Source organism: Aureobasidium namibiae, assembly GCF_000721765.1.
Source record: "Aureobasidium namibiae CBS 147.97 unplaced genomic scaffold scaffold_2, whole genome shotgun sequence".
Classification (NCBI taxonomy): Eukaryota; Fungi; Ascomycota; class Dothideomycetes; order Dothideales; family Saccotheciaceae; genus Aureobasidium; species Aureobasidium namibiae.
In genome coordinates, this window is record NW_013581207.1 from 1,997,920 (window position 1) to 2,014,752 (window position 16,833).

The window sequence follows — 16,833 nt, forward strand, 5'->3', positions numbered from 1 at the left end:
CTTTTGGTACGGCCTTAGTTGATGAAGTTGACGCAGAAGAAATGCAGAATCAGACTTCCAAACACATAATCCGCGAAAGCTCTGTGACCATGTTAGATATATGTAATAGTGCTGTGTATGGTAGAACGCACCTTTCGTGTGATATGGAGCCAAAGTCGGCCTTGTTTTGAGGGTTGGTCTGGATTCTCAAGCTGGCAGTAAGGACGAATTGGCCGACAGTGGCAGAAAAACCGGAGAGGAAAGCATTGAAGGGCTGCATGTCGTGGTTAGCCAGAGATTGAGGATGCGACAGGGGGGCTTGGACGCACGTAGTTTCCACCAATGACACAGTAGAGGAATTGGAGAAGGCCGACCAAGATGAGGAAGGTCATGAAGACGTCAATCAGCTTGACACGCTGGGGAGTATCGTGAACATAGCGGTCCCACACGGCCAAAGCGATCTCTTGAGCATCTGACGAGTTGCGGACGGTGGATTTGACCGAGGTGGGCTTTACAGATGCGGGAAGGGGCTTGGTGGGCTGAGACGAAGCAGATGTCTGGCCGTGGGCAGGTTTGGCTGTCGAAGGAGGGACAATCGAGGGAGCGGGAGCGGCAGCGGCGGCGGCGTTCTTCTTGGGAGCCATGATCAAGGTGTCGGATCGGTCGTATGTGAGCGGTGTATTGCCAGGGTGGTGTTCTTCTCGGGATGGAATGAATGTTGGTCGAGATGTGATTTGGGACCCGAGGCAAGACGGGTGATAGACGTCGAGGCGGTATGCTCTTGGGTCGCGATTGCAGGAGAGCAGCAAGCCGAATGGCCAGGTTGCTGAAGCTCGCCGGCATGCTCGCACGGACGATGCCGCGTCACGGCCTCCGAGCTCCATATCGTCTCCCCCGCCTACTCGATCCTTCCACCCGTCTATCTATATACATCCCTTCCAGACACTACTTCATACTAGCCAGCATCACGTCAAACCACTCGAACAGAATGGTAATTTCTTCTCGACACGATGCATCATCAATTGCCAGTTGTACTAACGCCTAACAGAGCCTCGACAACGTTGCATACATCCTCGCTGCCCTGACTGCCGGCGGCGGCATTACTGGCTATGTCAGGTGCGAGCAGAACATACCCCAATCTCTAACTAGCCACCACCATACTGATCCAATCTTTGCTAGAACTGGCTCCGTCCCCTCCATCGCTGCCGGCTGCTCGGTCGGTGCCCTCTACGCCCTCGGTGCCATGAGAATCTCCAACCGTCAACCCTATGGCATCGAGTTGGCTCTGCTGGCCAGCGTTGTCCTCGCTGGAAGCAGTATCCCGAGAGCAATCAAGTCCGGAAAGCCTCTTCCCATTGGCCTGAGTCTTCTTGCTGCCTATGGTCTTTACAGCTTCGGCTCTGCCTGGTCTGCTAGAGTTCGTTAATCTAATAGTAATTTCATATCCACCTTCTGACTTCTCTGTCACAATTTACTGTCGTCTACTCTGCTGGATCATGTTTTCTCTAGATTGCTCTTCTTTGAGCCTAGTCTTGTCTTGCCCTCTCTACGCCCCGGCTACCTTACTACCCGACTTTTGAAGCTTCAGATCTGTATGGGACGCATCTCACTCTACCTAGACACATGAGACTGGCTTACTATGCTTCTACTACCATACCTGATGATCCGGCTAGCTCATCTTGCCTTTATCCCTTCGTGACATGTCTTGTTATTGCATTCGGGCATCGTCTCGATGGGACGTGTGTGACAGAAGAGCAGATACATGGGTCGTTTGCAAGGTGACCAACGCACAGCACGGTGGGCTTGAAAGGTGATTGGCGTATGATTTGGCATGGTTAGTCTGCGTGTACGGACTGGCTAAGGACCATGATCGAGGACAAGATGTATCAACGGCGGCGTACCGACCGGGATGGAGAACTTTGGGAGAGCCAGTGATTTGTTCATTTGATTTTTCTGGCAGATGAAGCGGTGTTATTTGCTATCTTTGGTCAAGGAATGCGGGGCCAAGTTTGGCGTCGACTCGAGAAAGGAAAAGAATAGTGCGAAAGATATGGATCATCGGTCATCCACATCGGGGTTGAAAAGAGCGATGCGCATACGGTGAAGCTGTCAAGTTGGTCAGAAGAGGGTTCTAAAAGCTATTGGCAGAACGACTCACAGCAGGAAGCTTCGGCACGACCACAGCGAGGGTCGCCATGAAGTTGATCATGAAGTAGGTGATGTCGTAATGCGTGTAGTGAGTGCTGACAAGAAATAGGATGATGGGAACACTGAGCAGGAACTTTTTGGCGGGGGTATATTGGTCGCCGCTGTCAATCTGCTCCCACATGTTGAGGTTGTCGTAGGCACCGGCGTTGAACTCGAAGGGCACACCTCGCACCCAGTGGAACATGAGAAATGAGCCGGCCATGTATGAGATGTTGGTGAGGGTCCATGAGGTTTCTTGGGAGATGTTGGGGACGATGTCGAAGATGATTTTGAGCAGAGCAATGAGGACGAAATGGATGGCCCAGGCACCTGGGATGGGAGAAACGTGTCAGGATGCGGTTTTGACAGAGGAGCGACAGGGACAGGGCTACAAACCTTTGGCGTTGACCCATTCCGAGTTGAGGTTGGGCAGGGCGGCCTGGTCGCTAATGTGCTCCAGCGACTCAGGGGGCTCAGTGTACATCAGACTGCTAGACCGTCTCCTCCGTGCTGCCTTGGTGTCCATGCTGGAAGCTGCTCTTTCTGAATGTCTCCTCTGGTTCGGCGGGCGGTTCGTGTCTCCGGCAAAGCTAAGGCCGGAGGTGGGTTGCAAGAGTGTAGAAGACAGCTTGGCGGTGTTTGCTGGTGCTGAGGGGAGCGGAATCGTGGCGGTGGAGGGCGCACTGCTGCACCGGGGGGGAGGGATACAGATGGAGAAGGCGACAAAGGAAGCGCAGAAGGTGTGGGAGCGGCGACAAGCGTCCGAGACAATGGAGCAGGAAAGTTGGTCGACGGGCGAAAATGATATGATGTGAAAGGGTCTAAAGCCAGCACTCGGACGAGTTGTGGCGCAGGTGTCCTGGAGAAATTGGCTCGACGAAGGTGCCAGCCAGCCTCACGTTTTACAATTCTTCACCCACCCCACTTCGTCGGTGCTCTCTGCTCGTTTGCTGCCTGCCCAACTACAGCTCTATTGCCTTGTATTGCTTCTGTCCCACCGCTTCCAAAGTCCTCTCTTTCCTTCTTTGCCGCGTGTCCTCATCGCCTTATTGAACACGTTCCGTCGCCCTCCGCGGCCCTTGGCAAGATGTAGGGCTGTTTACTGTTGCTATATCCGGTTCACTACTGCTTAGGACGTTCTGGAAACTCTCGAGAACTACAAGAAATATAGTTGAATACAGTAATAGTACAGTGTAGCGAAATGAACGCCCTTATCTACGGCCGACACCAGGACTCCAACTCTGTGGCTGCCAGTCGTCTCCTGGGTTACCCCGTGCTTGCTTCCATGGGTTTGCCTCCTTGTCTTTGGTTCTACCCTTGAATCTGCCGTCGTCCTTGGTTCTCCCCTCGGTCGAAGCATCGACCTCGCCTGCATCACCTACCGCACTTCTCACACCTTCGTTCTCAGTTGGCTCAGTCTGATTCTGGTGCATATATCCTGCGGGGTCTTTCACGCCGATAGCTGGTGCTGGTTGTTGCTTTGATGGTGCATCCAAGAAGGACTCCTGAGCAGCCCAGCGGGCGTCTGCTTGAGCAGCCAGCTGCCGCATCTGAGATTGACGAGTGACTTCAAGTTGTTGCTCCTGGATTGTAGGAGCTTCAGGGCGAACCTGGCGCAACCATTGATGCCATTGTGCTACAAAGTCTCGGGATTAGAATAGATACATCTAGATGAATACAGTCAATTGAGTGGCGTACGCGAGATTTTGACATCAGCATAATGCCCCTGAGTGCTGTACTGGACAATTCTTCTCATTCGGCCAGCATTGATGGCATCCTTGAACTCCCAGAAGGTGTTGCCGGAAAGATCAGCGCCTGCAATTATATCTGGTCAGCTATGTCAAGGCGGTGATTTGACAATTTCTTGAACATACCGACAAGCCACTTTTTCCGCCACGGAAGACGCAAGGCCTTCCATTTGTACCAAGCTTGCTTGATGGCCCCCGGTTGCTTTGCCATGGTATCTTAGGGAAATCTAAATCGAGTTGTAGAGGCAACGGCGCATGTTCAAGTTGGAAGACTGCGCGAGGCACGAGTTTGATGACGTTCTTGGGATGAAACGCGGCCGAGGCGCATGCATGCACAGACGCGAAGCAATGCAATGCAGTCCGCTGTCCGCGCCCAAACATTGACAATCTCACAGGCCCTCCTTTACCCCTCCATCACCAACCCACCTACGTCTTCGCCTCCAACATGGCTTCTGTGTCGTCGCTAGACCAAGACATGCGCAACCTGCGCATGTCAAAATACACTCCGCAAGCCGCCAACGAAATCCGCTCGTGGATTGAACAAACGCTCGGCGAAACACTACCATCTGGAGATCTTCTGCAGGATGTACTCAAGGATGGTGTTATCCTGTGCAGACTCGCCAACCTAGCTCTGCCCGCTCCAGGACTCAAGTTCAAAAGATCCGCCATGCCCTTCGTACAGATGGAAAACATCTCGCATTTCCTGCGGGCCTGCGAAGCCCCTCCGCTAAACATGCCTGCTCACGACCGCTTTCTTACCGTCGACTTGTTCGAGTCCAAAGATCCCGCCCAGGTCCTTCAATGCATCAGCGCCTTTAGTCGCGTTGCTCATGCTGTCAGCCCGGCCAACTTCCCCAACACCATCGGCCCACAAAGGAGCGCAACTTTGAGCCCTGCCGCTACTGGTCCCGCTACAAGGAATGCCCGACCTGTCGCTCCGAATCCCCTTTCCGCCAAGCCTTCGTTCGCTGTCCCCTCGGCCAGATCTATGAGTCCTGCTCTCAGTGGAGGCTTCTCCGGCTCAAGCGCAACAGACAACGGCCTCAAATCACCTCGAGGCACAGTTAGTAGCTGGACTAAAGCAGGTGATCGAGGAAACACTGCGCCCGCATGGAACATCGCTCAGTATGGATATATGGGTGGTGCTAGTCAAGGCAACCAGGGAGTCATGTTTGGTGGCAGAAGACAAATCACCACTGCTGCACCTCACGTTCCTGGACAGGGCGAATCCGATTTCGGAAAGAGACGTCGTGAGAGGGAAGCGGAAGAAGAGCGCCTCAGACAAGAGGCCGAGGAAACCGAATACAAGAAGCAGCACGAACGGGAGGCTGAGGAAGAGCGCGATCGAATTGCCGAAGAACATAGGTGGGAAGAAGAAGCCCGTCGCACAAGAGAAAAAGAAAGACAACGGATTCTGGAGCAAAAGCGAGAATGGGAGGAGGAAGAGCGTCGATGGAAGGCTCAGGAAGAAGCTCGTCAAAAAGAGCACGAAGCAGATTTGAAAGGGCAACATCTGAGTCAACATCAAGCCGATCAAGGTGCTCGCAGATCTAGCGCACACGAAGACACGCCGGAAAGATTGAGAGTTCGCGAACTTGAGAAACAACTCGAAGAGGCTAGGGAGCGTGAACGTCAGTATCAACAGGAGCGTGAGGAGCGCGTGCGTCAGAACAGCATCCACTCAAGGCCTTCTACTGCGAGATCGGAACAGGAAGCCGACCCCATACCTAGAGCGCCCTCACCTAAGGATAGCGACGTTTCTTGGGCACCGATAGAGGATGAAGTGCTTAACAGGAAGATGCCTGCGCCTGAGATGCCTCACGGTTCATCAAGACCTCTTCCGACACCAGCGACAAGGCAAACGCCAATGCTACCTGAGCGTACAGCCTCACCAGCGGGTCCACGTCCCCTACCGGATCCTTCAGCATATCGTCCTGCTTCACCAGCGCCGACACGTACAGATCGCTACCTCGCTGAAAACCCAGCGCCGGTGTCGTCAAAGCCCGTCACTCACCAGCCACGAGAGATGGGCTACACTTCAACATACGAAGAACAGAATGACAGAGACCGTCGGATGGCTTCACAGCAGACGACTAAGGCTGGCGGGTGGGCATCCAAGTCACTCTTGGAGCGCGAGATGGAACGCGAAAGAGAGAGGCAGCGAGAATGGGAAGCTAACCAGCAAGCTACTAAGGATGTAGCCAAAGACTCGAGCCAAGGAAGCGGCGCAGGGCAGAGCTGGGATGTGCATCAATATGGTTACATGGGGGGAGACAGCCAGAACCGAGGTTCCAGCTCGGGCAGTGGGATTGGATTTGGTGGACGACGCCAGATCATCGGACCCCGCCCTCCTCCAGGTTCTTGATGAACAGGCGAAGCAAGACGACGAGAGGAAGAGTCCTTTGAACAAGTAATAATGTGTACATAGAAGTAGCGTTCAAAGAGACATGGCGATCGTCTGGCATTCAAATCTTGACTCGAGCATTGTTCAATGACATGTGAAAGGCCCAAGCGCTGCTGACCTATGACGTGTGCTCCGTAGACTCAAGTCTTCTTTCAGGCTGCAGAGCGCGCGGGCAGGAAAAGTCTTTCGCATAATAGTCACGCTCCACCGTGTTTCCCACTGTCCAACTTTGCTTGTTGACGAAGCCCAAGGACCTATCTTCTGTAGCATCTAATGGAAGTGAAGTTGTCTCAACCATCTCTCAATATTCGCCACGTCTCGACTCCCATACAGTAACCCGCATCACTAGCCGCACCATCATAAGCGACCCCTCTTCTTCACACCGCCACCTGTACACTTCCCACTACACACACAGAAGACATCAAGATGCACGATTTGCGCAAACAAGTGCTCCTCGAGAGCGGCAAAACGCTGTCAAAAAAGGCGAAAGCCAAGCAGGCCATGGGCTCTGCCGCCAGCTCAAAGCAAAACTCACCCAACACCTCGAGAGCCGGCTCAAGAGTCGCCAGTCGCCAGGCCTCGGACGATGAGGCCGATTTCAGTGACTCGACAACGCAGTTCAGGTGTGTGTCTGTTTTGACCTGGTTTGCATCATCTGGTTTGCTGAACTTCTCACCAGTGTCAACTCTTTCGACGAACTCCGACCCGAAGACATCGAGGCCCCCGAGGACGCCTGGGTTGCACAATTGAATGAGCGTATGGAGCATCTCATCGAACGCAAGAGAAGCAGTGTTCAGGGCCGCGAAGAGAGTCTCTCGGTCCTCTCTCACCTCCTCATGGCACATTACGCCCAACGTCACGTCCGTCCGAAGCTCAGTGAACTGGTTCCCGCTCTTGTCAAATGCGCCAAAGGTGGTCAGTCAGACAACGAAACCGCTCTGGCGCTCAAGGCCTTGAGTCTGTTGATCATCACCGAGCCATCTGACTCCATCTACGACGCCATGATTCGTCCCCTCAAGGGTATAATAGCCTCTTCCGAGTCGTCCTCTGTCATGGTCGCCGCCATCCATACTCTTGGAATAGCCACTTTCTACGGCGGTGTCGGCCTGGATGAAACACAAGAGATCATGGACTTCTACCTCGAGATTATCGAGTCTGACGGTCACTCTGTCGAAGCAGCTGATGACGGAAACGTCGTAGCCGCCGCCTTGCAGGAGTGGGGCTTCCTTGCTACACAATTCGAGGGCATGGAAGACACAAGCGAAGAGCCGATGGAGGCTTTCGTCGAGCAGCTCGAGTCTAGTGATTCGAGTGTCGTAATTGCGGCTGGTGAGAATATCGCTCTTCTTTTCGAAAAGAGCTGGTCAGAATTGGAGGAAGATGAAGAACCGGAACAGCAAGCCAACGAAGACGACGACGACGAAGAATCAGATCCCACTGCTAAGGGCATGATAAAGCGCTACACTGTGTGGCGTCAGGAGCATCAGCTCAAGCATACACTCAGCGCTCTCGCGCAAGCACACGGCAAACGCATATCTAGAAAAGACAAAAAGGAGCTACATTCCAGCTTCGCTGACATCCTCAACACTGTCGAACACCCGACAAGAGGCCCTCGCTACAGCAACGCTATCGACCAGTACACCAACAAAGCATACGGCTCGCGTATGGTTGTCCACATTGGCAAGAACTCAATGAGCATCGATAAGTGGTGGAAGCTCCATCGCTTGCAATCATTACGCCGTGCACTTCAAGGCGGGTTCATTGTTCACTACGAGGACAACCAAGTCGTGTTCGATTCTTTGCCTGTTATGCTGGATTAGTCCTGCTTTTTGATTGCATCATCTCACGATGACGAGAACATCATGATTTCTTATTTCAGCATAGGAGTTGTGGACTGGCACTGGTGGATGCTCTAGCGTTGGCGCTTTTTTCTTCTCTCTCTGGTTAACCTCACATAGCATTACTTGAATAAGCCTTTGAACTGAAAATAGTTATCTTTGAATGTTTACTTTCTTACTCGTCTGTCTCTCCCTCCCCATGTGCAAAGACATGTCACGCGGATAGCGCTCTTTTTGGATCTTGCTACCCTTTCGAAAGGACTGTGCATTTCTATAGCTGCACCAACGTATCTCTACACGTAAGGAGGTTCTATGTTTGATTTGATTTGATTTGATTTGATTTTCTTAAGCTATTTACCCCGCAAGGGGTATGAGCTGTCCATAATTAATAAGCATTCCCGCCAAAGGAGGTCCTATGTCAATAGTGTCTGAGAAGCATTGTGAAAACTTTCACGTCAGGGTCGTCCCCCTTACATGCGACTATTTCACTTTTTCAATCCATCATCCATTGAGCAACGGGATAGAGGTGTTCTTGATGAGAAAGATGCCTTTCTTGCAACCATACATCAGCTATAGAAGATCATGGGTGCAGGGATTTTTCTGTCCTGGACCTATAACGTTATCTAAACCCATGTCTTTGATCTGACGCGTGGAGCTCTCGTGACGCATGCGACAGGCCTAGTCAGGTTCCTGTCTTGTTGTGTTTGCTGATGTTGTCTACCACAAAATTCCGTTCTCGTCTTTCCCTACAGTCAGACCATCCGTACGGAGTTTTTCAAGTTTGTCATGGTATGGACGTCGTTAATTCTTGCGCCCTTGCTTATCGCAATCAAGCTTCCTATTCTGTGGAGTGACGTTCTTAGCCGCTTTGCTAGGCCCGTAGTGGAAGGACGGATATGCTTTAACATTCATGGAGCACAAGGTGATCTGTTCGCGATCCTGTGCAATGCGATCAACACATCTTTATAGCGTCCGAGGCAATTGTTTGTGCGGATCCCAGGCGATCCGGCGCTGCAGCTCGTATCAATGGCTCGCTATCCGTGAGTATAAAGCAATGCCTTTGCCCTCTCTGAGCCTGGGAAACACTTCTCACCAGGTTTCTCGACACTACAATGAAGGTTTCTGTGGCTTCTACACTACTTTTGGCCGCCAGTGCCATTGCCGGCCGTAGCCCTCAGCATGTCAACAAGAAGCTCCCCGAGCGTATGCGTCGTGAGCCTGCGAATCTGCCTGCTGTAGGTTTGGACAAGAGAACTACCAACAAGAAGAAGCACCACATCATTCCTCAGAACAAAAACACGACAAGTATGTATCAACATTCCAGGTGTCGTTCTGGACTCAGGCTTCGCACACCACCAATCCGGCTGTGGTGAAGCCTGTACAAGTAGAGACCATGCTAACGAAATGTAGAGTATGCTGTTGATGGCACCAAGATTCCTGACGTCGATTTCGATATTGGTAAGCAGAATGCAATAAGGGTTACCGTCAAGTGTCTGACCATATCCTAGGCGAGAGTTACGCTGGTCTGATGCCCATTTCTTCCCAGAAGAACGCCAGTGAGCTTTACTTCTGGTTCTTCCCTTCTGAGGATACCCAAGCAAGCGATGAGATTCTCATTTGGCTCAATGGTGGCCCGGGATGCAGTAGTCTTGAGGGCTTGCTGCAAGAGAACGGACCCTTCTTGTACGTATCCGAGAATACTGTTGTTAGTAAGAAAAATGCTAATCAAACCTCTGTTCAGATGGCAATACGGTACCTACGCTCCGGTCAAGAACAACTACAACTGGAACAATCTTACCAACGTTATCTGGGTCGAACAGCCTGCAGGCACTGGTTTCAGTTCCAAGGGCAGCACTCCTGGTGCGACCAGTGAGGAGGAAGTCGCAGAACAATTTGCTGGGTTCTGGAAGAACTTCATCGAGACTTTCGGTCTTCAGCACAAAAAAGTCTACGTTACTGGCGAGAGTTATGCTGGCTTCTATGTCCCTTGTCAGTACACTCAAGATGCAGATGAGAGGATCTTTGCTAACTTCACTCCAAGACATTGCCAACAATTTCATCCAGAAGAACAACTCGGCCCTCTACGATGTTCATGGTATCATGATCTACGACCCTTCGATCTCCTACGATGTTGTGCTGCAGGATATCCCAGCCGTTTCTTTTGTTGACAACTGGAGTGGACTATTCAACCTGAATCAGACCTTCATGGATGACATTCACAACCGCTCCGACAAGTGTGGCTACACCTCTTTCCTCGAGGAGGCTCTCACCTTCCCTCCCAAGGGTCTGCTTCCTTCTCCTCCAAACGTAGACTACAGCATGCCTGGCTGTGAGCTCTGGAACGACATCTTCAACGCTGTCAGCCTTGTCAATCCTTGCTTCGACATCTACCAGGTCGCTACTACTTGCCCTCTGCTCTGGGACGTCCTCGGTTTCCCCGGAAGCTTCGATTACCTGCCTGAAGGTGCCTCCATTTACTTCAACAGAACTGACGTTCAGAAGGCCATTAATGCCCCTGTTCAAGAGTGGGAGGAGTGCACTGGTGGCATTCTCCGCAAAGACACCAGCGAATACACTTCGTTGAGTGTTTTGCCCAAAGTTATCGAACACACCAACAACGTCATCATCGGACAAGGCATGCTCGACTACATCATCTCCTTCAACGGAACCCTAGCAGCGATCCAAAACATGACTTACAACGGCGCTCAAGGTTTCAGTCACGGTCCCCAAACTTGGAGCGACTTCTTTGTTCCTTACCACTCCGAGCTCAACCAGGGCGACCTTGCTGGCTCGGGCGTGCAGGGCAAATGGAATACCGAGCGTGGCCTCACCTTTGCAACCGTGCAATTGAGTGGCCACATGATCCCTCAATATGCTCCCTCGTCGGCTTACCGTCTGGTCGAGAAGCTTCTCGGACGTGTCAAGACTCTCGGCACTGAGACCAATTTCAGCACCCAGAAGGGCAACTTTGGCAACGGCTTGAAGTTCATCACTGCCAATGTGACCACCGACTAGATGGAAGAAGCGCGGAAAATGTTGTATGCGTTCGGGGAAAGAATATAAGTTAGTGTAACATGTAGAATATGATTTTGTAATATCTAACCAGAACCAAAACTCCTGGACCCGACGATCACGATCCGCAATCATTCTGTAGTATTATTAACGTTGAATGTCGAAAGATTACTCAGATAGTAGGTTCCAGGATTACTGCAGGTCTTCTTCCAATGCGGCGAATCTCTGTTCAAGCGATACGGAAAGTGTGACTGTACAGGCGACTTCACTTCCCCAAGATTTGTTGATCTGACGAAGCAATGTCAATACAAGATACTTTGTTCACTATGAGCTTGACCGTAGGGATTGATACGGACTACCGTATCTCCGTGGACAAGATCTTTTCTCAGAGAATATCATGTATCTTGCTAGCTATATGGAGATGCGTTATATGGGTCATGAACCTAGTCAGCACTTGGAATGTGTATACCGCAAGTTGATGTCGCAGATTTCTCAGATCTGTAGTGCCATCCAGGCGCTGGATTGTCGGTGAGCGCTCGAATCATGATGGAGAGCGTGTTGATGTAGCCATAACCCAAGTATCCTTGCAGGTCGTTCGGCCATGAGGAAGGAAGATTTCGACTAGCGAGATGTTCTTGAAGAAGGGACGACGCACTCGCCTGAGCCTTTCTGACCTAAAACTCATTCCTCTTTGTCAAATAAATGCTCTCCATGCACTCATTGATCCACACCTTCAATCCAACTACACCAATGTTCTGCACATCTCTTCGTCGCCGCTCGTCCTTTGCGTCGATTGCTCCTCTATTGGTTGCACCGTCCGGACTTGCAGTCAAAGGCACGTCAAGCTTTCTCGCACGCTCAAGCACTGTTTCTGATTGCCCAACCATACAGAATCATCGCTCGAGTCACACGACATTGCTCTGCCACTGGTCGAAATTCCAAGGACCAACAATGGCCCCAAGTCAAATCGAGCACTGCGACTGCTGTTGCTATCGCCGAACAACATGTCAGAAGAAAGACTTCCAGCCACAATCGCACGTATTCAAAACTTCATTGCACTCACCGGTGGCCTCGATGTTGCCATCATCCTATCACTCTCGACATCCAAACCTTTCTCTTCAGCAAATGCTCTTCTGAACGCTCCGGATAACGGCATGGATGGATTACGCAGTTACGCATCTCTCCAAGCACAATTCTTGACCAGACCGGAGCTCGCCTGGGTGCCAATATTGCCTCTGGCAAAGCTGGACGGTATCGTTGAGCTCATAAAGACACATGCACAGTCGATCAGTCGGCCCAAACCCAGGCCTTCGTCTGCTGTGCGTCCCTTGGATATGTTAGCACACTGTTCTCCTGATCTACCATTACCTCCTCTCGCTGTCAACTTGGCCTCAGATGTCTTCCCTTCTTTGAGTCATGTAGCTCGGGCTGCACTCGCTCGTCGTGCGAACTCATCGCTCCACGACTCTGGAGGCATTACTTCGTCAGACGAATCTCTGCAGAGCGACCTATCCGGTTTTTGTGTATTGGCAGAGCAACTGGACTCTGGAGTCGTAGAGAACATGGTAGACTTCTGGGCCGAGGACTGGGCTATCGAGTAAGGTTGAGCGTGTCACTGGAGGAACATGTTGAGGTAACATTTCTCGTGTGCTTTGATGCTTTGTCGTCTATGGTAAATAGCTTTCGTTATACATGTCTCGCTTTTGTGTTGCTATAATCACCTCAACTGATCTCTCATCTCGTTGGTGACAGCCTTGATTCTGTTTTCCTTGCCCAAAGCACTCTTCTCGATACTCTGAAGAAGATTGCCAATATCCTTTGCTTGAGCAACTTCCTTCCTGAACTCGTCACCCAATGACATCAGTGTACCGACTGCAACAAGCGCTCTGTAAACGGCCTCGCTGTCGCCATCTGGCTTGATGATATTCAAGGCAGCATTGACAACGGCTGCAGCACGCTGCTCCCTAGTCTTCGACTCTGATGAAGGGGCACTAGATGTCAGCAACACTGCGTAGTTGATGTACAAGGTCGCGATCGCCGTAGCCAGGTTTTTGTTAGAAGTACTGGAAAATGGCTGAGTCGACGAGATGATGTCCTCAAAGCAGCCATCAGCGATCAGTCTGCCTTCTTCTGTCATGAAGAGGTTGGCAAGGACACGAACAGCGAGCATCGTGTTGTTAGGCTTGTCGGTGTTTGCTTCAAAGACACCACTCTTGGCGAGGATCTCTACGATAGTGCCCTCTCCGCCACTGGTGTGCATAGCAAAAGTCGGTGCGACAGCAGATAATCTGAGAAGGTCGATGCCGGGCAAGCGATTTGCTGATGGCCACTGAGTAGCGACTTTGAGGACTGCACTGAGTTGGTCTGCTTGAGGCTTGGGATCCTTGGGGCTGGTCTGGAGTTGTTTGACTAGACTGTCCAAGGCTTTGAGATCATCGGTTGATAGTTGGACGTCGGGCGACATTGTGTCGTTGAGTTCGCCGATCTTCTTGCGAATTGCGGACAAGTTGGCTGTGGCGATTGAGAGGTATTGGGTCTGGGGCAAGGATCGTGGGCGCGTATCACCTGATGGCTCAGGAGCACCGGCCTCGCCTGGACGATAGCGGTTTTCGCTGCCCCAAGGATCGGCTCCAGGTGTCTGAGTCTGTTGTTGCGCAGAAGATCCTAGTGTTGCTCCCTGAGTGTTGGTAGTGATGAAGTTGGCGACCTGATCCAGGTAGGTCATGGGTAGCTCATTGTTAGCAATGAACTTGCTTGCCACATCGTATGGGTTTTGACCGATGTTGTACGGGAGCTTCAGAGGAGGAGCGCCGTCTGTGATGTCAACATCAAAGACGAAATCGTAGTCTTTTCCCTCGTGCGTCACTTTGCGACCGCTACTCGCAGCTGCGTCGACTACGGTACCAACCTTTCGCATCTGTTAGTATTTTGCAGTCAGAAGTTCTTCTGGAGATAATTACGTTGATCCATTCTTGAGCGGCCGATGACCAGGTATGAGCGGTCACGCTACCATCTCCTTCTCGAATCATCTGAACTTGACCTTCTTTGGTGCCCGACTTTTGATGCAGGAATTCTTCATAGCAGTTAGTGGTGATTAAGGGTGTAGACTTCTTGCGAACGCACCTGGACCGGGAAGCTGTTCCTTGTTGATCTCCTGGCCTCCACCAGCCGTTTGCTGAGGTATTGAGGACGAGCTGACACTCTCGTCAAACGTACGCACAGCCTGCGAGTTTTGTTAGAACAGAACGAGGTGTTCATTCGGACAACTGACCTCAGCGCTCGCCTGGCGGCTCGGATCTCTGCTGAAGACTCGGATGATTTTGTCGCTGGCGCCAGTAACGATATCGTTAGTCTCAGGACACACAGAGACAGCCCAGACCGAAATTGCAGGATGTGTAATGGTCTGAATGCATTCGGTGCCCTTCCATACTCTCACAGTTCGGTCTTCGCCGGAACTGACCAAATCGCCGTTGGGTAGGGCGGCAAGGGCGTAAATGAACGATGTGTGACCATGCAGTTGGGCGACTTCAACACCATCGAGAGTCCAGAGTCTGATGACTTGATCGTTTCCTGCAGAGGCGAAGGCAGCGCCGGAAGGATGGCCAGAGGGTAACTTGCAGAGCGCGCGTACGACATCAGGCAGACCAGGGATTGTCTGGAGAAGCTTTCCTCGATTCGAAAAGATACGGATAGTCTTGTCGGCGCAGCCGGTAATGATAGTATTGTCGTCGTAGATCATGACGGCCCAGACAGCAGCCTCGTGGCCCTTCAGCTCAGCAGTGCACTCGCCCTTGGAGATGCTCCAGACTCTTGCCTGGGTATCCCATCCACCGCTGACAAGAGTGTCGCCATCGGACGAGGCGTCGAGAGAGCAGACGTTGTTGGCGTGGCCAATAAGCAAACGTTCGGCATCGGTCTCTGGACTCTGGAAGGGAAGACGGACGTCGATGATAGTATCCTTTCCGGCAGAAGCCAGTAGGCCTTCGGAGTGCAAAGATGAGGGAGCGACGTATGTCAGCGAGTTGATGAACGAGGTAGCCTGGACGGCAATGGTGTCATCGTAGGTGGGCGGATTGGGCGAAGTGAGGAGCCACTGTCGGACGGTGCCATCACGCGAGGCCGAGAAGATACAACGAGCCGAAGGAAATACGACGGCGCGGACCTGAGGGGGTTGACAGTCAGCACTTGAGGAGTTTGGTGTCGCGGTGCCACTCGCTTACGTCGTCTTCGTGCCCTCTTAGAGACGCCGACAGCTTGAACAAGTCGGCCATGATGAGAAGATTGTGGGTTGGCTTGAGGTCGCCAGACTTTTGGTATGATTGGAGAACTCTGCAGTGTTCAAGATGTGCAAACGCGCATTGGTTGTAAAGTGCTTCATTGAAGTTGTTGTTTGCGCATCAAACCACCGTCACCGTGGTGCTCGCCCCACGTCATTGAGAATCACAACCCACTTGCGCACCTCCATCTTTGAGCTTCATCCCACCAACCTGTACCAAAACCGCGCGGAATGCTCACTTCTGCAAGACCCTTCAGCCATACCTTGAACTGGTCTCTATTGCGCCTCCATTCATCGTCTAGCTGCTCACCGGACCGCCTCCGCTGCCATACAATCGTTTGTTACACACATCCACCACTTTCTTCTCCAGCCACAATGACCACGAAGCAAGCAACCTACTAGTCGCCTGTCAACGGTTTGACAATGTTGAGTTGGCGCTGAGTCCGATCGGTCTTTCGTCTCTGCCGTTCACTGGACTGGGAACATGGTACACAACAGGAAGACATCACTCGACACGATCGTCCCAACATCTGTGGCCCCTCAAACCACACTCAAAGTATGCTTAGGATCGGACCTAAACTAAATTCATACCGTCCTCCTGAAATCTCTTTGTAGGCGTTATGTCCTTTTCGGAGATTGATGAGGAGACATTCTTCGGACATTTTGTTCCCAGCGTTCACAAAGCGTTTAGTATGTATCATCTAATCAACGCCTTCAATCTCGTGGAAGCTTGGGCAGGCGGATGCATTCTTGCTGTCCAGACATTGGATTTCCCATTCTACAAGCCTCGCAGTTGCAGCGGGCAGCCCTCAACAGTTTGCATATGCCAACTTTCAGATGATATCAACCGCAACGTCTCAGCTCTGTCAACTAGAGACTGGTGTAGCGGAGAGAACATCGAGGTTACACGCGTTGCTCTTGCAGACCATGCCCCTCACATGTTGGTGTAATGGCCGATGCATCCCATCGATTCGTTCATGGAGTCTGGTGCAGGACCAAGTGATACAACATACTGAAGACTACTGCAAGAGCATCTTCTGAGATAGGTCGCCCAAAAAGTAGGCATGCTTGAGGCACTCTCCAAACCATGTACTGAACTGTAGGTACGAACGGAGAATTCTCCGCACGAAACCTTGTCGACCTATAGCCGTAAACGACCAAGGTCCATCCCCTATACATTCCAAGCACACCTGATCAATACTGTGCATCCGTTGACTAGCTAGTTCTGGCGTAAGGCTGTGCACAGCTCTTGAATTGAGTTTGTGAGTCTGTGCAACAAGCGTTTCTCGAGGCCGAGGTGCGCTGCCCCAGACGATTCATACCCAGGTTCGTTATTCATGCACCCATAGCAAGGGTATGTTTCAGGTCCACAGCCAAAACATCTTCTGG

The 16,833-nt window shown here is 51.7% G+C and overlaps 9 protein-coding genes across 9 annotated transcripts; 5 read left to right on the forward strand and 4 right to left on the reverse strand.

The window, feature by feature from the left end:
• Positions 1–14: 14 nt before the first annotated feature.
• M436DRAFT_38444 (defender against death DAD protein) lies at positions 15–623 on the reverse strand (the record flags this gene model as incomplete). Its single annotated transcript, XM_013575358.1, has 3 exons — positions 15–81; positions 132–253; positions 309–623. 3 exons carry the CDS (start codon positions 621–623, stop codon positions 15–17), a joined length of 504 nt encoding a protein of 167 aa, XP_013430812.1.
• A 344-nt stretch (positions 624–967) lies between these two features.
• Positions 968–1,405, forward strand: M436DRAFT_60941 (uncharacterized protein; the record flags this gene model as incomplete). The annotated part of the gene is made up of 3 exons (XM_013575647.1): positions 968–970; positions 1,028–1,095; positions 1,159–1,405. 3 exons carry the CDS (start codon positions 968–970, stop codon positions 1,403–1,405), a joined length of 318 nt encoding a protein of 105 aa, XP_013431101.1.
• A 629-nt stretch (positions 1,406–2,034) lies between these two features.
• On the reverse strand, positions 2,035–2,692 carry M436DRAFT_38618 (ORMDL family protein; the record flags this gene model as incomplete). Its single annotated transcript, XM_013575394.1, has 3 exons — positions 2,035–2,085; positions 2,138–2,496; positions 2,563–2,692. 3 exons carry the CDS (start codon positions 2,690–2,692, stop codon positions 2,035–2,037), a joined length of 540 nt encoding a protein of 179 aa, XP_013430848.1.
• A 685-nt stretch (positions 2,693–3,377) lies between these two features.
• M436DRAFT_78897 (uncharacterized protein) lies at positions 3,378–4,125 on the reverse strand (the record flags this gene model as incomplete). Its single annotated transcript, XM_013575997.1, has 3 exons — positions 3,378–3,802; positions 3,865–3,981; positions 4,041–4,125. The coding sequence occupies 3 exons, from the start codon at positions 4,123–4,125 to the stop codon at positions 3,378–3,380; spliced, it is 627 nt and encodes a 208-aa protein (XP_013431451.1).
• A 234-nt stretch (positions 4,126–4,359) lies between these two features.
• M436DRAFT_37964 (uncharacterized protein) lies at positions 4,360–6,279 on the forward strand (the record flags this gene model as incomplete). The annotated part of the gene is made up of 1 exon (XM_013575275.1): positions 4,360–6,279. The coding sequence occupies one exon, from the start codon at positions 4,360–4,362 to the stop codon at positions 6,277–6,279; it is 1,920 nt and encodes a 639-aa protein (XP_013430729.1).
• A 465-nt stretch (positions 6,280–6,744) lies between these two features.
• Positions 6,745–8,138, forward strand: M436DRAFT_70062 (IFRD domain protein; the record flags this gene model as incomplete). Its single annotated transcript, XM_013575793.1, has 2 exons — positions 6,745–6,941; positions 6,998–8,138. The coding sequence occupies 2 exons, from the start codon at positions 6,745–6,747 to the stop codon at positions 8,136–8,138; spliced, it is 1,338 nt and encodes a 445-aa protein (XP_013431247.1).
• Positions 8,139–9,268: 1,130 nt separating this feature from the next.
• Positions 9,269–11,171, forward strand: M436DRAFT_78900 (alpha/beta-hydrolase; the record flags this gene model as incomplete). The annotated part of the gene is made up of 5 exons (XM_013575998.1): positions 9,269–9,461; positions 9,567–9,614; positions 9,665–9,839; positions 9,898–10,145; positions 10,198–11,171. 5 exons carry the CDS (start codon positions 9,269–9,271, stop codon positions 11,169–11,171), a joined length of 1,638 nt encoding a protein of 545 aa, XP_013431452.1.
• A 747-nt stretch (positions 11,172–11,918) lies between these two features.
• On the forward strand, positions 11,919–12,769 carry M436DRAFT_37727 (uncharacterized protein; the record flags this gene model as incomplete). Its single annotated transcript, XM_013575233.1, has 2 exons — positions 11,919–12,035; positions 12,074–12,769. 2 exons carry the CDS (start codon positions 11,919–11,921, stop codon positions 12,767–12,769), a joined length of 813 nt encoding a protein of 270 aa, XP_013430687.1.
• A 116-nt stretch (positions 12,770–12,885) lies between these two features.
• On the reverse strand, positions 12,886–15,439 carry M436DRAFT_70065 (PFU-domain-containing protein; the record flags this gene model as incomplete). Its single annotated transcript, XM_013575794.1, has 5 exons — positions 12,886–14,076; positions 14,129–14,241; positions 14,292–14,391; positions 14,440–15,330; positions 15,389–15,439. 5 exons carry the CDS (start codon positions 15,437–15,439, stop codon positions 12,886–12,888), a joined length of 2,346 nt encoding a protein of 781 aa, XP_013431248.1.
• Positions 15,440–16,833: the final 1,394 nt, after the last annotated feature.